This window comes from Macaca mulatta, chromosome 4 (assembly GCF_049350105.2).
Source record: "Macaca mulatta isolate MMU2019108-1 chromosome 4, T2T-MMU8v2.0, whole genome shotgun sequence".
NCBI classification, from domain to species: Eukaryota; Metazoa; Chordata; class Mammalia; order Primates; family Cercopithecidae; genus Macaca; species Macaca mulatta.
In genome coordinates this window covers 33,027,518-33,044,832 of record NC_133409.1, presented here as the reverse complement: position 1 = coordinate 33,044,832, position 17,315 = coordinate 33,027,518, and the positions used below count along the sequence as shown (strand labels likewise).

The window sequence follows — 17,315 nt, the reverse complement described above, 5'->3', positions numbered from 1 at the left end:
AAAGAAAACCAGATGTGATCTTTGAGCTAATGTTCATTGGCATTGTCATAGTAACTATCTGTTTTTGATCAAAACACTTAACACTGATGTTAATTTTTCTTTGTTTTAGAAGAGCCTGAATGAAAGCCTACCTCACAGGGTTGTTGTGAGGATTAAGGTATAAAAACCAAGCTGATAATTCATGGCTGGCAGATATTAACAAAGGTTATATTCCCCCATAATTTGTCAACTAATCTAGGTTTGTGAATCTGAGAAGTTAAAGTCCTTCATTGCATGAAAATTTAAACCTGTCATGTATTTAACAAATTCATTACTTCTTGTTTCTCTCCAATCATGAAATACATATAAATTACACATATTTTAAAGTAAAGCCTCAGGGTTTAAATTTGTCTTTTCTATTGACTTTGAACTGCCCATCTTCAAAATTTTAACATTATTTTGAATCCAAATTTCAGTTTGCTTTTTATTTCAGTGCTATTTTTATTCAATTCAGTCTCTCATATTTTTTGAGAAATGAATTTATTCTTCTTATCCTAGAAACAAAGATTGGAAGTTATTTCCTAAGGCAATTTTTGCTGTTTTAAAATTTACAAATGGCAAAATATTTTTTCTATATATTTTGCTGAAATTTATAACAACTAGTGTTCAACTGCTAGAGTAAGTAGTGGTGTATATTAACTAGTGTTCAACTGCTAGAGTAAGTAGTGGTGTATATTAACTAGTGTTCAACTGCTAGAGTAAGTAGTGGTGTATATTAACTAGTGTTCAACTGCTGGAGTAAGTAGTGCCACTTTGAAATGTGGCAATTTAAAAAGTGTAAGCAACCAGATATAGTGTAAGAGCTCAGGCTTTAGAACCAAGTCATTCTTCATTGCTTATTAGATAAATAACCTTGGGCAAGTTATTTAACTCCCCTGAGCCTCATTGAACTTATCTATACAATTAGAATCCTTGTGCCTTTTTCAGCAGATTGATCTGAGAATTGAGTTAACAAATGAAAAGTGCCAAATACATAACAGGCCTAATTCATCAATTCAACAAGTATTTACTGAAGCCTGTTACATGCCAGACACAGAGTCAAGTGCCAAGGCTATGCAGATCATCCTTCTCTTTGTGGAGCACATAGTGGGGAAAACAATTGAAAGATATTCGCACTTTTCAATCAATAACACTCATTACAGGGGAAGAATGTGGTAGTATAGAAAATACCTAGCCTAACTTGAGAAAGGCTGTTTTAGAGTCAGTCATGCAAAACCTCCCTGATGAAGTGTCTGTTACACTGAGACAGAACAGATAGGAGTTAGCCAGATATTACAGTCAAAAAAATGTTGCAGGTTAAAGAACAAACATCCTGTATGATGGCCTAGCGGGAAGTTTGGAAAGTGAAAGTCCATAGGCTAAATGTGACCTTATGATGTTTCATGTGGCCCATACACTGTTTCAAAAAATAAAACCACTCGAAAAAAATCAAGAAAATTAACATCAACAATCAGATTCATCATGACTTGTCTTAAAAAATAAATAAATAAATAAGCCAGAAGTTCAACACTGGGATCAAATACCAGTAGTCACTTAGGCAAGTTGCCCCTAAACTGCTTTCTGGTTCTTCATTACCCTTCCTTACAGTATCTTGCCACTGACAGCAGCACTCATTTATATTACCTGTCTGAAACCTACATATTCATAAAGGATTTTTACCCTCAAACCTAGAAAAAGATTAATAGTTCTTTGAATGTATAGCGCAAATGTTGCTAATAAATGATGGTGGTGATGGTGTAGTGGTAGTTATGTTGGTGGTGGTGATAGTTCTTGTTACACTTTGTTGTTCTTTTCTTATTACCAATACTGTGATTCTGTGATTATCGTTATTTATTATTTCTAAAATAGCCATCTCCATCCTCAAATCTTAGCTTATGACTATCTTAAACAACATAGTGTCAGATCTGCTGTGTACACGTGTCGTGTGTGTTGTGTATGTACCGCCTTGAAGCCAAGTAATATAATTCTCAGAGAAAAATATCCTACACCGGAGCAGTCCTCCAATTGCTAGATTTATGTTTTAAAGGAGAAGCCTTTATACATAAACTCAGTCTATTAAATGAGCCTTTGTAGTATTTGTAGTACATTTACTCTGGGTTGGATATTAATATGAGGATCAGAAGAAAATGGCTTAGCTTATAATCTAATGGAGGACTGGTGTTCTTAAAACAACTAAAGAATATTTCCAAGGCAATATAAATTGCTGCCATAAACTTAGTAACACAATTTGCCTATTACAGGCTTTTAGAGTACCTTTATTTATATATAAATTTTCTTGTTAGTGTGATTTAAATATTTTATGTGCCTTTAATAGCCCTTTTTCTTGGATGTTTCATGTGTAACATTCACAAAGAACTAAATGTTCTTTAGTTCAAAGAACTACATGTTACATCCATGACATGTAAGATGAACATGCCAATATTTGAGTAGTTCGTAATTCTAATGCTGTTATTAGCCAATCTCTTAAATCATATGCCTTTCTGCATTTATAAAGCATTGCTGTAGTTAGTTGATAGTATGTCATGTGGTTCTAATTAGAAAACACATTTTTAATATTTGACCATGTGAATATTCCAAGATGATAATTTGCGTATCTTTCCATACCATTTTTTAAAACTCTTCTCAGTACTTTTCTTACACAGTATATTATTTAATCCCATATATTCATGTGTACTTGAAATTTTCTAGCAGTGGTTTATTCTAAAAGTCTTCAGATTAGCTTCTGATTAATGCTGTAAATATATTGCTAAATATATTAATGCTACATATCGCATTTTTAATAATAGCACAGAGAATGAAGAATGGGACATGTCTTTGTTTTAATTTGGTGGCTACAGTAAAACAGATTTGAAAAGTTAGTCATGTTATTTCTAAAAGGAACTAAAAGTTGATCAAAAGAATTAATTACCCAGGAGGAATATCAAAACTTGGCTTTAGCTTAAATATTTATTGAATTACTCTAGTAAGGAGGTATTTATTTTGCTTTTAATAACTATAATTATATTTTATTATATTTAAGAGAATAAAATATAGGAAATGATGAGAGATTTGGGTTGACAGCTTGAATATTGAAATATGCATCTGACAAAATACTTTTATAGCAAGGAACAAATATAATTGTTTGAATGTCAAACTTAATTCCTGAAATTGTGACCAGTGCTTGGGGTTTCTAAACCATGTTTGTAACATTATCCTCGGGCTCACCTGAACTACTTATTGCTGGTGTTAACTCTCCTTCAAGCCTCAAACACTAAGGATTCCGTTTTGTACTTGCCTTGGCAGCAAACTTGCTAAAAAACGCAAAGATGCCATGGGGAATACCCGGCAGGAGATGACTCACATGGTGAATGCAATGGATCGAAGTTACGCTGATCAGAGCACTCTGCATGCAGAAGATCCTCTTTCCATCACCTTCATGGACCAACATAACTTTAGTCCAAGATGTAAGTTTTTCATTAAAGTTTTAATAAATGATGTTACGGCTCATTAAGTTCACTTTGAATTCTGCACATTACCTTTTGAATAATGAGAGAGAGTAAGGAAGTGAGGGGAGAAGCAGCTAGAAAGAAGAGAAAGAGATGGAGGATATTATGGAATTTACAAGAAGGGTTCCCATGAGGATTGATACTGGATTTAGTTTAACTTCAAACTCTATGAATTTTATTACTGTATCACAAGAGATATTCCAAACATATTCCACTCAGTCCATAGCACATGTCATTGCTTTAAGTGAAAATACATGATTGCCTACAAAAAGTTAGTTCATGTAAGAATTTGTAATTCTTTTTCCATTTGCATCTTCCTTTGTGTAAGATGAAAGTCTCTTTTGAGATAAGAGGAAATGGTAATTCTGGGAATTATTGACATAGGTAAAATCATGCCATTAAAGTAGTATATTGTAGACTCCTGGAGAATTGCAATACTGAAAAGTTAACTCAGGGAAACGTTAGTCTACATGCTCTTAAGTATCTGCTGTGAAGTCCAAAAGTATACTTGAATTGGGGGATTTGCAAGGAACAGTGAAATTCATCCATCCATCTGTCTTGAAAATTCCTAATGTTGGTCTATGAAGGCACAGCTTTTAAAATATTTCCACTGAAGTACCGTTTAAAAGCAGATGACTTTAATAATTACCCCAGAATCAATATTACTGTTTATTTTCAAATTTCATATGAATGTTATATTCTGTTCTATAGTGCATCTGTTTAAGTTAATTAAGTTTAAGTGAAATTGCCTAACTTTGTTTCTTCAAATCCTCTAGTAAAATTGATGCTTGAAGCAGGCAAATCAGGTATATCTCTTGAGTATACTGGCCTTGTATAACTTGGGCCTTATGACATTTGGCTCAGATCTCAGAGATATGCACACCCCAATTTGGAAAACATGGGTATAAGCAAAGAAACAATAGAAGTATTATCTCCTATATAAACTATGAACATATGTAGTAGTAAGATTGAAAAGAAAGTATTTGTAGGTTGTATGCTTGTATGTCTTTTCAGAGAGGGAAGGTTTTTTTCTGAATTGTTCAGCTTGGTGAAATTTTTCGGTAACTATTGGATCTAAAATGAAGCCCATCATTTTCTATGTATATATGTATACCAAATTAGTAGTTAGGAATGCTGTACATGAGTCATTTTGGAATTTAGTTATAATCATGAAAGGGCCTTTCAGATCTATTTTATTTTTATTTCACTATAGATAAATGATGGAGAAAAACGTAAAATACTATTACTGTTGAAAGTAAGTTTTGCTGAAAATAAAGATGTATCATCTCCTTAACTACTTCATTTAATACTTAATCACTTAAGGGTTTGAAAGCATTCATGCTTCCCAAACTTGTCTATCTATTGCCTATGTTAGGACCTTATTTGAAAGTTTGAATTCCGCAGTGTAACTATAAATATCCACTTACGAACTTAGAGAAAGGATTAAATCTATTTCCCACAGCTAACTGAAAAAAAATTATTTGGAATGAATATGAGATAATTATTTCTTTAAATACCTTACACTTGATAGATCTAAAATACATGGTTTTTTTCCCTTAATTTTTGTAATGTCAGGTTGGATCTTCTGGCTTTTTAAATTAAACAGAGTTCTGAACTATAATTATAGATACACCTCTCTTGATGTTTAGATATAACGCAAGCTGGGAGAGAAAATTTTACATTTGCAGAATACAGTAATCTGAGAAAATTTAATGATTATATTTCTTAAAAAAGCATAAATCTATTTTAAAGAAAAAAGATTTTAAAAAAAAATTTTAGAGCAATATATTCCTTCATGAGCTTTGTTTTCCTGCAGTGCCCAATGATCCACTTGTACCGACTGCTGTGTTAGGTGAGGCCCTAAATCTTTATCATCTTTTCATTGCATGGATGACACCTCCTTGCATGGGTTTGCCCACATACAGATTATTTACAGTGCAGGAGGCAGCTTGATTTTGAAAATAGCCATAGTATTATCAAAGAGAGCAACTGTGTTCAACTCCATATCAGATCTAGTGGATTTCAAATTAGCAAAGCATGCTATTTAATGTATTCTTTAATTCTTGATTGTTAGATTTGGAGCAGTAGTACAATGGCCCTTAATGTATAACTAATATTAACATGTCAAAATTAGCAGAATGAAGCCAAATGCATACATCTCAGGGTCCAGTGTTGCTTGAATAACTAGTTTATATGTAAAAGTCTACCTAATGGAAAGGAATGTTTCTAAATCCTCCTAATTTATAACCACAAAAGAACAAATTTACAAGTGAACATTAGGATTATGTGCATTTGCTTTAGCTTTTGTCTTTATTAAGACTATTATAATGTAGGTAAAATTGCTAAAATCTTGATGTGGGGTTTGACATTCTACATGAACTTTATCTGATAAGTAGTGTTACCTTTCAAGAAATTTAGAACAAGCTACTTGGGTTACCACTGTATAACATCTAATACAACTGCTATTGCTAATGACAATTAAGGCTTTTACAGATGTAAAATTATATTATTTTTTAAATCTACCTATATATTTAAGAATGGAATGGGTTTCATTCCACTTTGTACCCTATTCCTTGACTAATTATACACCAATGATTAGTAACCAGCTTGCCTATATGTTCACAGGTTCCATATCAATTTTACCAGTGTTTCTAGTTAAGCTTTAACCAAAGAAATAGGGAAATTATCAGATAAATATATCTTGTAAATTCCCAAATGTCATGTTTGTTATTTAATATTTCTTGTGAACATAAAACTTTAACTCATATTTTATGCTTGTATGTTTGTTATCCATACAATCAATGTTAAATTGAATTTTTAAAATATTTTGGAACAACACAACTAACTCAGGTAGAATATACCTCTCATTCACTAAAATAAATATTTAAAATTATAATTTTATAATTACTATGAAGGATATATATTCTTAAATAATCTGAAAAGTCAATGTTCTTCATCTCTACTTGCACTCTCCCTTTGATTAAGAATGGTTAAGAAGTGAACTGGGGATTTGCCCCAGGGAGTGATCTGATCACACAGGGAGGAGCCATAAATGATGATCACTGGGGATCATTAAGGAGACATCAGATGCCTCCGAAAATGTCATCTTCTGCTAAGCACTGTAGAATGCTGTCAGTATAAAGTTAATAAATTTCAATTAAAAATATTGATAACTAATTGGAAAAAATTAGTTGCTTCAATGCTGTTTCATTACAATAATTTTCTACACATATGTAAAGTCCAAGTCTCATTCCTCCTGTAGATTTACAATATGAACTCATAAAAATACCTTACATCTTTATTTTCCCATCTGTAAAACAGTATAATAATTCCTACCATACCTTTTTCACAGGATTTTATTATAAAGAGAAAATTAGATCATGTGTATGAGTTTTATAAACTATAAATAATTATTATAATAATTTTTCCTGTGAAAAAGGATTTTCATGTTTAAGGAAAGTCAGATTTAATACAATAGAGTCATGAAGTCTAGTTATATAAACATTCATTATACATTTTATTTAATTTTGAAAGTCAAGCTGGTTTTAAAAATATATTGGCATTCTTTAAAAGCTAACTATCTCATTAATCATATTAGATGTAGAAATGATATGTTGTATTTTTCATCATTCTTAGGATTGTGGTCTTTAGAGTTTTGCATCCAATCGTTTTTGTATTTATAATGCAGTTTCTGAAATCACTTCAAATATTGTTTAATGCTAATGCTTACTGATTTAAAAGGGCTTAGAAACTTTTCATATTGACTAATATTTTTGGTTTTTGTGTTTTACTGCTTCATTGGGTTTAAGTTCCTATAACAGGTAAGTGTATTGCAAAGAACTCTAGAAAACCTTTCAATCAAGGATGTATTTCAAGTTATTATTCTTAAATGTATAATAAGGATAATGATTAGTACATGTACCATCACTACTAGTCACATTATTAGGTGGTTTAATGAGGCAGAAATGTATTGAGATTAATAATGCATATGTGATGATTTTAAAGACCTTACTGCTCATTGTACTACTGTATTAAAGTTTAATGCAAAACAAAAGGCACTGTCTATTTTATATTAGGACACAATCATCTGTAAGATTTGGAATATGGGTGAATTCTGTGTTTCTCACTAAGCCTTTTTCAATTGTAAATATTCTGCTACTCCAGCAGGTAAAAGTGAGCTCTGGGGCTGCTCCACTGAGCCCTGGCTACCTTCCTCCAGCTTGAGTGATTGCATTTTGCCTCTCTGACGTTATCTGTTCTCTTTACTTTTCATCCTTAACTGTATATTCTGCAGCAGTGCCCAAATCAGTTGCTTCTGAATTTAATTTTTCTGGGGAGATGTATTTTATTCTTTATATCGGTCTGTTGATTGTAATATTTTAATAGAAGTAGATCCATTGACTTCGGTCTCATATTGACAATAGGAAACTCATGAATCATGTTTATTAGCCAATGTTTTTGTGTAGAGGGGTGGGAAAAATCTGAGTAAAAGACATGAATTCACTTAGGTGGTTAGGTCACAACAGAATCTATCAGGGATTTTTTGATTCAATGTGGTATTTTTAGGAATGAATGCAAAAAATAAGCATTCAGCTTAATAAGAGGGAGTAAAGATAAATGCAATCAAGCTAAATTACAGAGGCACACAAATCTGATTGTAGGGTTCTTTTTTTTTTTTTTTTCCCCTTCTCCAGGAAGAAAAAATGTTTATCATGGGGACAACAATTCATTTTTTGCCATATCCTATTTGTAGAGTTGGTGATAGAACAGGCAAATGTACTAGCACTTGAAATATGTTTATCTGTTAATTAAATATCGTTCTCTACAGTATGCATTATCGTTAAAAAAAAAAAAAAAAAAAAAAAGTTCCCCTAAGAGTGTATTTTCTCTTCTGTTAATGAGTATGACGGTATAATGCTTTTCAAAGTAACACCCCTTAAAACATTTGTTTTTGTTTTTTTTTAATTGGTAAGTTTAAATGTGATAAATATGAGCATGCTTCTCATTGTAATGTTTAGTACTTTGGTCATTAAAATACTGTTTATTCTTCATAGGCAAAAATGTTCTTGTTCTTTTCTTCTTATGACAGAAAAAGAATTTAAAGTTTCTTTTCTTTTAAAGCTAATGACACAATTGGGAAGGGACTTACACTTAATTGTGGGTGGTCAGGGATTCAGTTGACTTTTTAATTCATTCATTGGAATGTTTATTGAGTGACTTATGCATCAGGCACTAGGAATAGAAAGAAAAATATTCTGTCTCTGTACTCTGTGTTTGGAATTTAGTGAGGAAAATAGCCAAGTAAATAAATGATCAAAATATAGATTAAGTGAAATGACATGTAAAAATGAATAAGAGGTCATGGGAACATAAAGAAGGAGCATTGTAACTCAACCTGGAGGGGCCAGAAAAGACTTCCAGGGGAGGAACCCACATTTTGCTCCAGAAGCACACCCTGCTTTCTCTCACAGCGTGGCCAGGAGACTCAGAATATGTTTGCAATAAAAACAATAATAGTAATAAGTCAAGGTGGCAGAGGTTGAATATAAATGCACGTGTAGTCTGGCTAGCAGACAGAGTGGCATCGGGGGTGATCATGTGGAATGCCCATGTTTCCTAGTGCAGAGTGTGCTATGGTAAGAAGCCTCAGAGAATAGGGCCACAAGAACAAGAAGAGCAGCCCTTTGGGGATGGGCCACCTAGATCGGGTGTCTCTGAGGGAGGTTGGGATATGGGTGGGAAGGAGTTTGGTCAACTTAATCGACCATGAAAATACCCCTCCACTTGACAGCTGGGTCCTCTGGTCCCACTCTATACTGCTATGACTGCAGATACAAGAAAAAGAACTCAGCAAAATTTCCCACTTAAGCTTTTAAAAGAAGGTCTATCAGATGCCTTCCTGCATCTCACAGGATCTGTTTTCTTGCTGATCCACACATAATATACTCTCACCTCAAACCTTGAGTTTTGTCTTTGGGGATACTGCCTAGGCCTATACTGTATGATATTTCTTTCCCAGAATTCCTCTTATTATCAAAAAGATCTTAAGGTCTTAAAATCCTCATTGCATAGATATATATATTAAACAAGATAACTTTGTTTCTTTTTTAACTTCTGAAATCTGAAAAATGCCAGATGAGAACCACAGTGCTACAGCAGAGTCCAGTCGCCTTCTAGACGTACCTCGCTACCTCTGTGAGGGGACGGAATCCCCTTACCAGACAGGACAGCTGCATCCAGCCATCAGGGTAGCTGATTTACTGCAACACATTAATCTCATGAAGACATCAGACAGCTATGGGTTCAAAGAGGAATATGAGGTGAATAAGTTTCGATACTGTATTGAATTTGATTTTTAACTAGGATACTCAGTGGAATTTAATCTTTTTTCCCGTCTTTAACACAACAAGGAGGGGATTGCTCTGTAGGCTCTCTAATCTAGTGTTTATCATGGGAATGGGAAGGGAATGGGGAAAAAGCACTTCCCAGAGATATATCTGAGTCTAAATTTATTACAAGAATCTTTAATGTTGGATTCCATAATTTATTTTACTATGGCATTAAAAAATACTTTGTGTATCTTCTCATGCAAAAATCAAGTAGCAATACACTTTGGTTCCCATTGTTCCATTACAGATTCTATCATTTGAATGAATCAAGTAGCAGGTACTTCTCTGCCTCTTCATTTGTTGACCTTATGATTGAGAAATCAAATGAAGCTTTGTGCTCTAAATGTACTACTTGCCACTCTCAGTTTAATTTTATGGATTATTGGTTGAGGGTGGCTGAGAAAAAAAATAGAGCACTGCAAATCTGGTAAACAACACTGAGAAGCTGAAAGAAGGCAGTGGGAAATATTTCTTCCAACCTTATTTCCCCTTCCTACTCAAACCAAAATACCAGGACTTATCTTACAAAGGCAGTGATTTAAAACCAAACATTCCAACTAATGTAATATAGCAAAAGGGAAATAGTTCCTTTGCCACCCTTCACTTACTGAGAAATACCAATCTGGGGCATGGAAGGAAGCCAGCCCACTCCCCATGAACACATCACAGTACCCACACATTTAAAGTGAAAGAATCCAAGTAATATTTGGCTTTGAAAAGACCATCCAAAACACATCCAATTTCATGAAGAATCTTTTAAACTCTATATTTTATCTATGGATTACTTGAATACCTTAAATTAGGAGTATTAATTATCTCTGAATTTTGAAAGTTGATTTTAGATATATGCCAGAAACACTATGCCATGGTAACAAAATAAGTACAAGGAATTAGACTATTCTGTCAGAGCTGGTTCTTTTTGTTCATTTCACGTGTATTCCTGTGTACCTTGCCTCAAAGACCATTGGCCCTTTGAAGACCCCATTTCCTGTGTTGAGCAAAGTTTAAGTTCTTTTGCAAAATGAAATTTACACCCATTTTAAATTGCTGTGTGTGGTAATTAAACTAGTCAACAAATTCATCTGTTCCCAGATTCTTGAAAAAGAGGACTCTCTTTTAATTTTTATATGGTCCTTTGTTGTAAAGACTCAGTCCTTTTCATGATCTTCAAAGAAACTCAAATGTGATGTATTGCACACAATTTAATGAATAATTATGGAGGGAAGCAGGTTTTCTTTCTACTGTTATAAATGCTAAATGATGCACATTTGAAAGATACTCATTAAAAGTTTTTTTTGCAGTTTTGATGCATTATCATTCAATACGTTTTGAAAAGAATGCTACTTTTCTACTTCTACCTCTCGTTATAGTGATCTTAAATTTAAAATACTTTCAAGGTCCATTTTTTTTTCTCTAAAGTTATTATTTTGTCTTTAATTTGACCTCAATCCAATTTGAGATGAACAAGTATGAATCCAACAAAGCGGCTTTGAGGTCTGAGAATGAAACTTGTTTACTACTGTGGGATTCCTTTCCTCTCTGAGAAAGTGGTTTTTACTATTTGGGGCTTCCGAACAGATAACCTGATTTTTAAAAAGGAATTAAATTCAGTCTGTTTATTCATTTTGTTTTTCCAGAGCTTTTTTGAAGGACAGTCAGCGTCTTGGGATGTAGCTAAAAAAGATCAAAATAGAGCAAAAAACCGATATGGAAACATTATAGCATGTAAGTTCCCATACAATTCTTGGTGAATGTAAATATTATATGCTTATATGGTTTTAAACCTTAATAAAAATCCCAGAGAGTGGTGTGTCTGTTTATGAAGTAATCTATTTCATATTAAGACAGCATTTACAGTCAGGCTCAGGGGCTCACGCCTGCAATCCCAGCACTTTGGGAGGCCAAGGCGGACATATCACCTGAGGTCAGGAGTTTGAGACCAACCTGGCCAACATGGCAAAACCCTATTTCTGCTAAAAATACAAAATTACCCAGCTTGGTGGCACGTGGCTGTAATCCTAGCTACTCAGGATGCTTAGGAAATAGAATTGCTTGAACCCAGGAGATGGAGGTTGCAATGAACAGAGATTGTTACTGCACTCCAGCCTGGGCGGCAAAGCGAGACTCCATCTCAAAAAACAACAACAAACAAAAACAACATTGGCTATTAGCAGTGATTCTGAAATTGTCATCATCCTCATTAATCAAATTGACTCAGCCACTTCACCCTGTGGAGATAACTTGCTGTTTGATTTCATGTTTGTACATAAATGCATGGGGTGTTACTGAACAGCTAAGACTATCAGGATAATGAAAAAATAAGATATTTTCAGTTATAAACTGTTTTAACACCCCATCAAACATATTCAAGATTGGGGTGTTATTCTTTCCACATGCCTTTAATTCTTACTTGGAGGCACTGTCTAAACTCCAGTTGTTCGGTATTATTTATCATTAGGGACTTCCTCCTGAGTAAGTCCTCAAGATATACACGGGATAATAAAGTCATTATCAGACAAAACCACAGATCAGTAAGGAAAGTAGCAGGTAGTTTAACTTGTAACTAGCTGCTGATTTACCTAGACCACTCTATTCTGAATTTAAATTATTTTAAAGTATCTTATGAATAGCTCAAAATCTAACCTTGATTTTCAGGGAGTAAGAAACTGAGAACAGGAATTCAAAATTCACTTTTTAATTCTGTAGCTCATTTGCTGTAAAGTGCAGAAGAAAAGGATCCAACCCATTTAAAGTCATGACTAAGAAGCAAAATTAGAAGTTAAGTCTAGTTCAGTTATGTGGACAATTATATGACTCAAATGATTACTTACCAGACAATTTCATGTCTCCTAAACACTAACTATGAAGGTTCAAGTCAGTGAAGCTTGAGTCACAGAGTATTATAAATGTAATAGCAAGGCTCACTAAAGTTCTTACACTTCTTCAAAGGACTGATTTGGTAGTAATATACTATGGATAGACTATGGGCAACCACTGAATTCTTTGGTCTCAATCAATGACATTGCCTCAGAACAGGGAGAAAATTTAACAGCTTATATTTATTATTTAAAATTTTTAGATGATCACTCCAGAGTAATTTTGCAACCCGTAGAGGATGATCCTTCCTCAGATTATATTAATGCCAACTATATTGATGTAAGTATTTTTATAGTTAAGTATGTCTACTTTATTGACTTATATATATGAACCTTTTTGCCCATTACCTATAAAGCGATTGCTAGCTTTTTAAAATTTAAAAGTACAAACTGTACACTTTTCCTTGTTCTACATCCTAGTACTTACTGACGTTGTTGTGCTTTCTTTCACACCTGACTTTGGTTTGGGCTGTAGATTTGGCTGTACAGGGATGTAAGTACCACTATATGTAAATAACAGCACCCTATTATAAATACAAACGTTCTTAATTACAGTTATTACTAATGCTCTCTTACTACTAGTTATTTCTGCATGCTTCACCTAATTAGCTTCATACAATGTATCTCTGTTCGTTTTTTTGTAATTCTTTCACATGCGTAAAGATCTATTTTACCTCCTTCCCTTTTCTTGTGTAGAAAAACAGGACCATTTTTAGCTTTGACAATTTATTATGTACTCGAGTTTTATTTGTTGATGGTTTCTGTTTCTGGCTTTTATTCTTACCCTTCCCTAAACATATGTGAGAAGCTGGATAGTATGATGTGTATTAGTGTGACTGAAATTTTACTTTTTACATTTGACTTCTGATGTTAAAATGAGTAGGGAGACTATTTTGTGATGTGTTGTATTGGCTTCTAAAGTAAGAAAATTACTCAGGCAAAATAATTACTAAATTTCAATTGTAAAATACACATATCACACATATATATCGAATCACAGAAATGAAAAAGTTTGCTTCTATCATATATTTCACTGTTAAATTTTGATTGCATATATATCTACATGCAAATTCTTTATTTAAAGGAAGTAATTATCAAACAAAATATAAAACATTCTTAAAGGGCAATATATTACATTACCTATAAGGAGGACAGGCTCTTTGTGATACCACCTGGTTCATAATCACACTGGAGAGCTTGGGAATGTTACTTCTCTCTCTGTACCTCAGTTTCCTTATCTTTGCAGTGGGGATAATAATAATAGTACTAACCTCATCACTTTGTTGCGAGAATTAAATGAAGTCATGCATGTTGAGCATTTTGCCCAATGCCTAGCACTCATTAAACTTCAACTTTTTTCTTTTTACAATTAAAATCTAGGTGTGCTGTAATTAAATTGATTCATAATATGTGTAATTATAAGACAAAAGGTGGGGGTGTTAAGTATGGCAGCATATGTATACTTTTATAGACATAAAAGATATGAAACCTAGGACCCAACATTTTCTAATTTCCATAAATAGGAAATAATTTTCTTTACATTTATTAAGTTCACATTTTAGAGTTTATGTTATGAATTGTATGTATTTAGTTGAATTAATATATTTTATAAAGCATAGTATATGAGTATATGGGTTCAATTTCTGATCATAATCTTACTCTTATTCATTAAATTTATCAAACATGTCATTATGTAAAACTAAGCTAATGGTCTAATTTTTAGAATAAAATAATCAACAGTTCTATGAAAAATTTGTAATTGTTCTTACCTATTTACTTTAACCTGGGTTTTCTGCCAGGACATGTACACTGGAGCCTTGTTATAAAACTATTTCATGGTTCATACTGTAGGACTGTATTTTAAATAAGACTTGTTATCCAGTCTTTCTGTTAAGACCCCAGTGTATTTTGGTCTATTTCTATACAATTTCATAATTTTCCCTCTCCCATTAGTTCATTATATGTAAAAGATATAAGTATATACTTCGGCAGTTGGTATTTTTTTAAGAACTGCAAATACATATAAAGCTTGGAAAAATTTTTCCATAAAACATTGTGCTATTTTCCATAAAACATTGTGGTATATTAAAAAGTTGAAATCTTCCAAATTTGCAATGTCATACTCCTGCTATTAAATTTTAGGTTGGAGATCTCAGTTCACATGTGTTTATATGTGTATTGAGTTGCCCACACCAATAAGTGGACAAATTGTACCACAGACTTTCACTAAGGCTCATTTGTAAATATGCAACAAATTCAGAACTTAGGATCGTATCATCAACATTTTTGCAACTTATGCTCTGTTGGTATTCAAAGCAATTGAGAGCGACTAACAATCTATTCCTCCTCAACAGAACTTTTAGCACACTGAAAAAAAATACTAAATTTTTACTCAAGATAAAATGCCTTTTTAAAAACTCTTCTTTCCCTATATATATATATGTGTGTGTACCTATAATTATGTGTGTGTAAATTAACATTGTGAGCACGCACAAAATAGTTTTTGCATATCCCTGAATGTATTATCGAAAAGGAATATTCTCTAAAAATCTCAGCAGGACTTTGATTGGATGCACACATGCATTGTCCAGCTCTAACATTGGAATGTTCTGTTATTTTTTTTATGGTTCTAATATGTCCTCGTCCATTTGTAATGCAGTGTGTTGTACTTTTGGATGATAAAATGAGAATTAATATTTTTAAACACTATTTTACCAGGAATGAATGACTAAACATTTACATGAAGGCATAAACATTTTAGTGAAACCAAACAAAATCTATGAGGTTATATTCCATGGCAAACAAAAATAAATTATACAATATATGTTCCAATCAGAGCCTTTAAAATATTTAATTTTTGTTTTATGTTTACCTTTCAGATAACGTAGGTTTGAGAAGTGAACTATGTGTTCACTACTCATTTCTGGACTTTTTATTATAACTTAATCTTAACAGGTGGTTGTCTTCATCTTTTTATGCCTTCATTCATTTATTTCTGATATTGATGTAAAATGATAACTAATTTGTTCTCCTATTTTAGGGCTACCAGAGACCAAGTCATTACATTGCAACCCAAGGTAAAACTTTGCCTTGTTAAATGTTATAGAAAAAACAAACTTGCTTATTCATCTATATAGTGGTTTTTATTTTTTTTAATTTTATCTTAGTAACAAAAAAATCAGCCCTTCTGATTAACACTGCTCCTTACTCATTTGTACAGTACAAATTTGTTATGTGTGTAAAGCTTATATAAATTCAAGCTTGATTTACTTTTAATTAAAAGTAAAAGAAAAGCTGGTAGTGGTTATTATGATTTGATCCTTGTTATACAGATAGGTCAGAGCACTAGTCCATAGTGCCAGCCAGAGGAATTACCCATTTTTGAGAAAAGGAAAAAGAAGTCTCATATAAGAGGCCTGTCTTCTTGCAGCAAGTTTGTTAATAGTACCCAAGACCAATATTGTTATAATGAGCTATTATACTGAGCAATTTTTTGACAAGTCAAGACTAAGACAAAACAAAGAGATGGAATTTAGTCAAGTTAATTCTTCATGGAAAATAATAAGAAAGTAGAGAGATCTGGTTATAGTGGTACACTGGGGAGTAAAAGTATCCAAACAAAAAGCATCTGTAGTTATCTCTCTAAATTGACTACTGGCCCTCAGAAGAGAAACCTGTACATCTATTTTATATAAAAGGAAAGTAAAACAAAAGCTAGGTTTACTCATTTGACAAGGGTCATTTTTCTATGTTTTCACATATGTTTGGAGTAATTGAGTTCAGTTGTATACTCTTTAAAGTTAGAAAGATCAACCATAGTGTGAACAATATTCAGTTTTATGGTATTCAGTAGAGAATAGCCCAGCACATGCTTTTGCAGTTTGGAGATTATATAATGATAAGATTAGAGTATGTCCTTACGTGTAAGGATATGTTTTTTATTGATCCCTAAACATGTACTATTTATAAATAGTGGGCACTTATTTAATTGGTAATATATGCTGTCTGGTTGATGGTGGTATAAGAGTTCTAGTTTTTACATATATTTGAGGATGTGTTAAAATGACTTAGTGACTGATATAAATACCCAAGAAACTAGTGATAGTGTCTTCTAAATTGGGAAGTATAGAGGGCAAATTGAAAAAAAAAAAAAGAAAGAAAAAAAAACTTACATATGCCTATGGTTTTGCCTATTGTGAGAATTTAGATATGAACTGGATTTAAGTATTTTCAGTGACATTTTGCGCTGGACATTTTTTTTGGAATTATTTCATTTACTCTGTTTCTTATCTTAGCTAAACTTCTTACTAACTACAAAATTCCTTTGATAACATAATATTCTAATTAATTTCTTCATAGGTCCCGTTCATGAAACAGTATATGATTTCTGGAGGATGATTTGGCAAGAACAATCTGCTTGCATTGTGATGGTTACAAATTTAGTTGAGGTTGGCCGGGTAAGAGGAATAAAAAGAATTTTTTTGTCATAAAAATGAATCTAGTTGAGAGGCAGCATATAAGAGACT

At 32.7% G+C, this 17,315-nt stretch overlaps 1 protein-coding gene across 5 annotated transcripts in view; it reads left to right on the top strand.

Annotated features, from left to right (window-relative positions):
• PTPRK (protein tyrosine phosphatase receptor type K) overlaps positions 1–17,315 on the top strand; it is a 559,982-nt gene that overhangs the window by 519,988 nt on the left and 22,679 nt on the right. For all 5 annotated transcript variants that reach the window (XM_028847097.2, XM_028847096.2, XM_078001187.1 and 2 more), the window contains exons 15-20: positions 3,322–3,482; positions 9,660–9,844; positions 11,551–11,638; positions 12,993–13,069; positions 15,830–15,866; positions 17,149–17,246. In XM_028847097.2, coding sequence (XP_028702930.1) covers positions 3,322–3,482; positions 9,660–9,844; positions 11,551–11,638; positions 12,993–13,069; positions 15,830–15,866; positions 17,149–17,246 — 646 coding nt within the window. The remainder of the gene's footprint in view (positions 1–3,321; positions 3,483–9,659; positions 9,845–11,550; positions 11,639–12,992; positions 13,070–15,829; positions 15,867–17,148; positions 17,247–17,315) is intronic.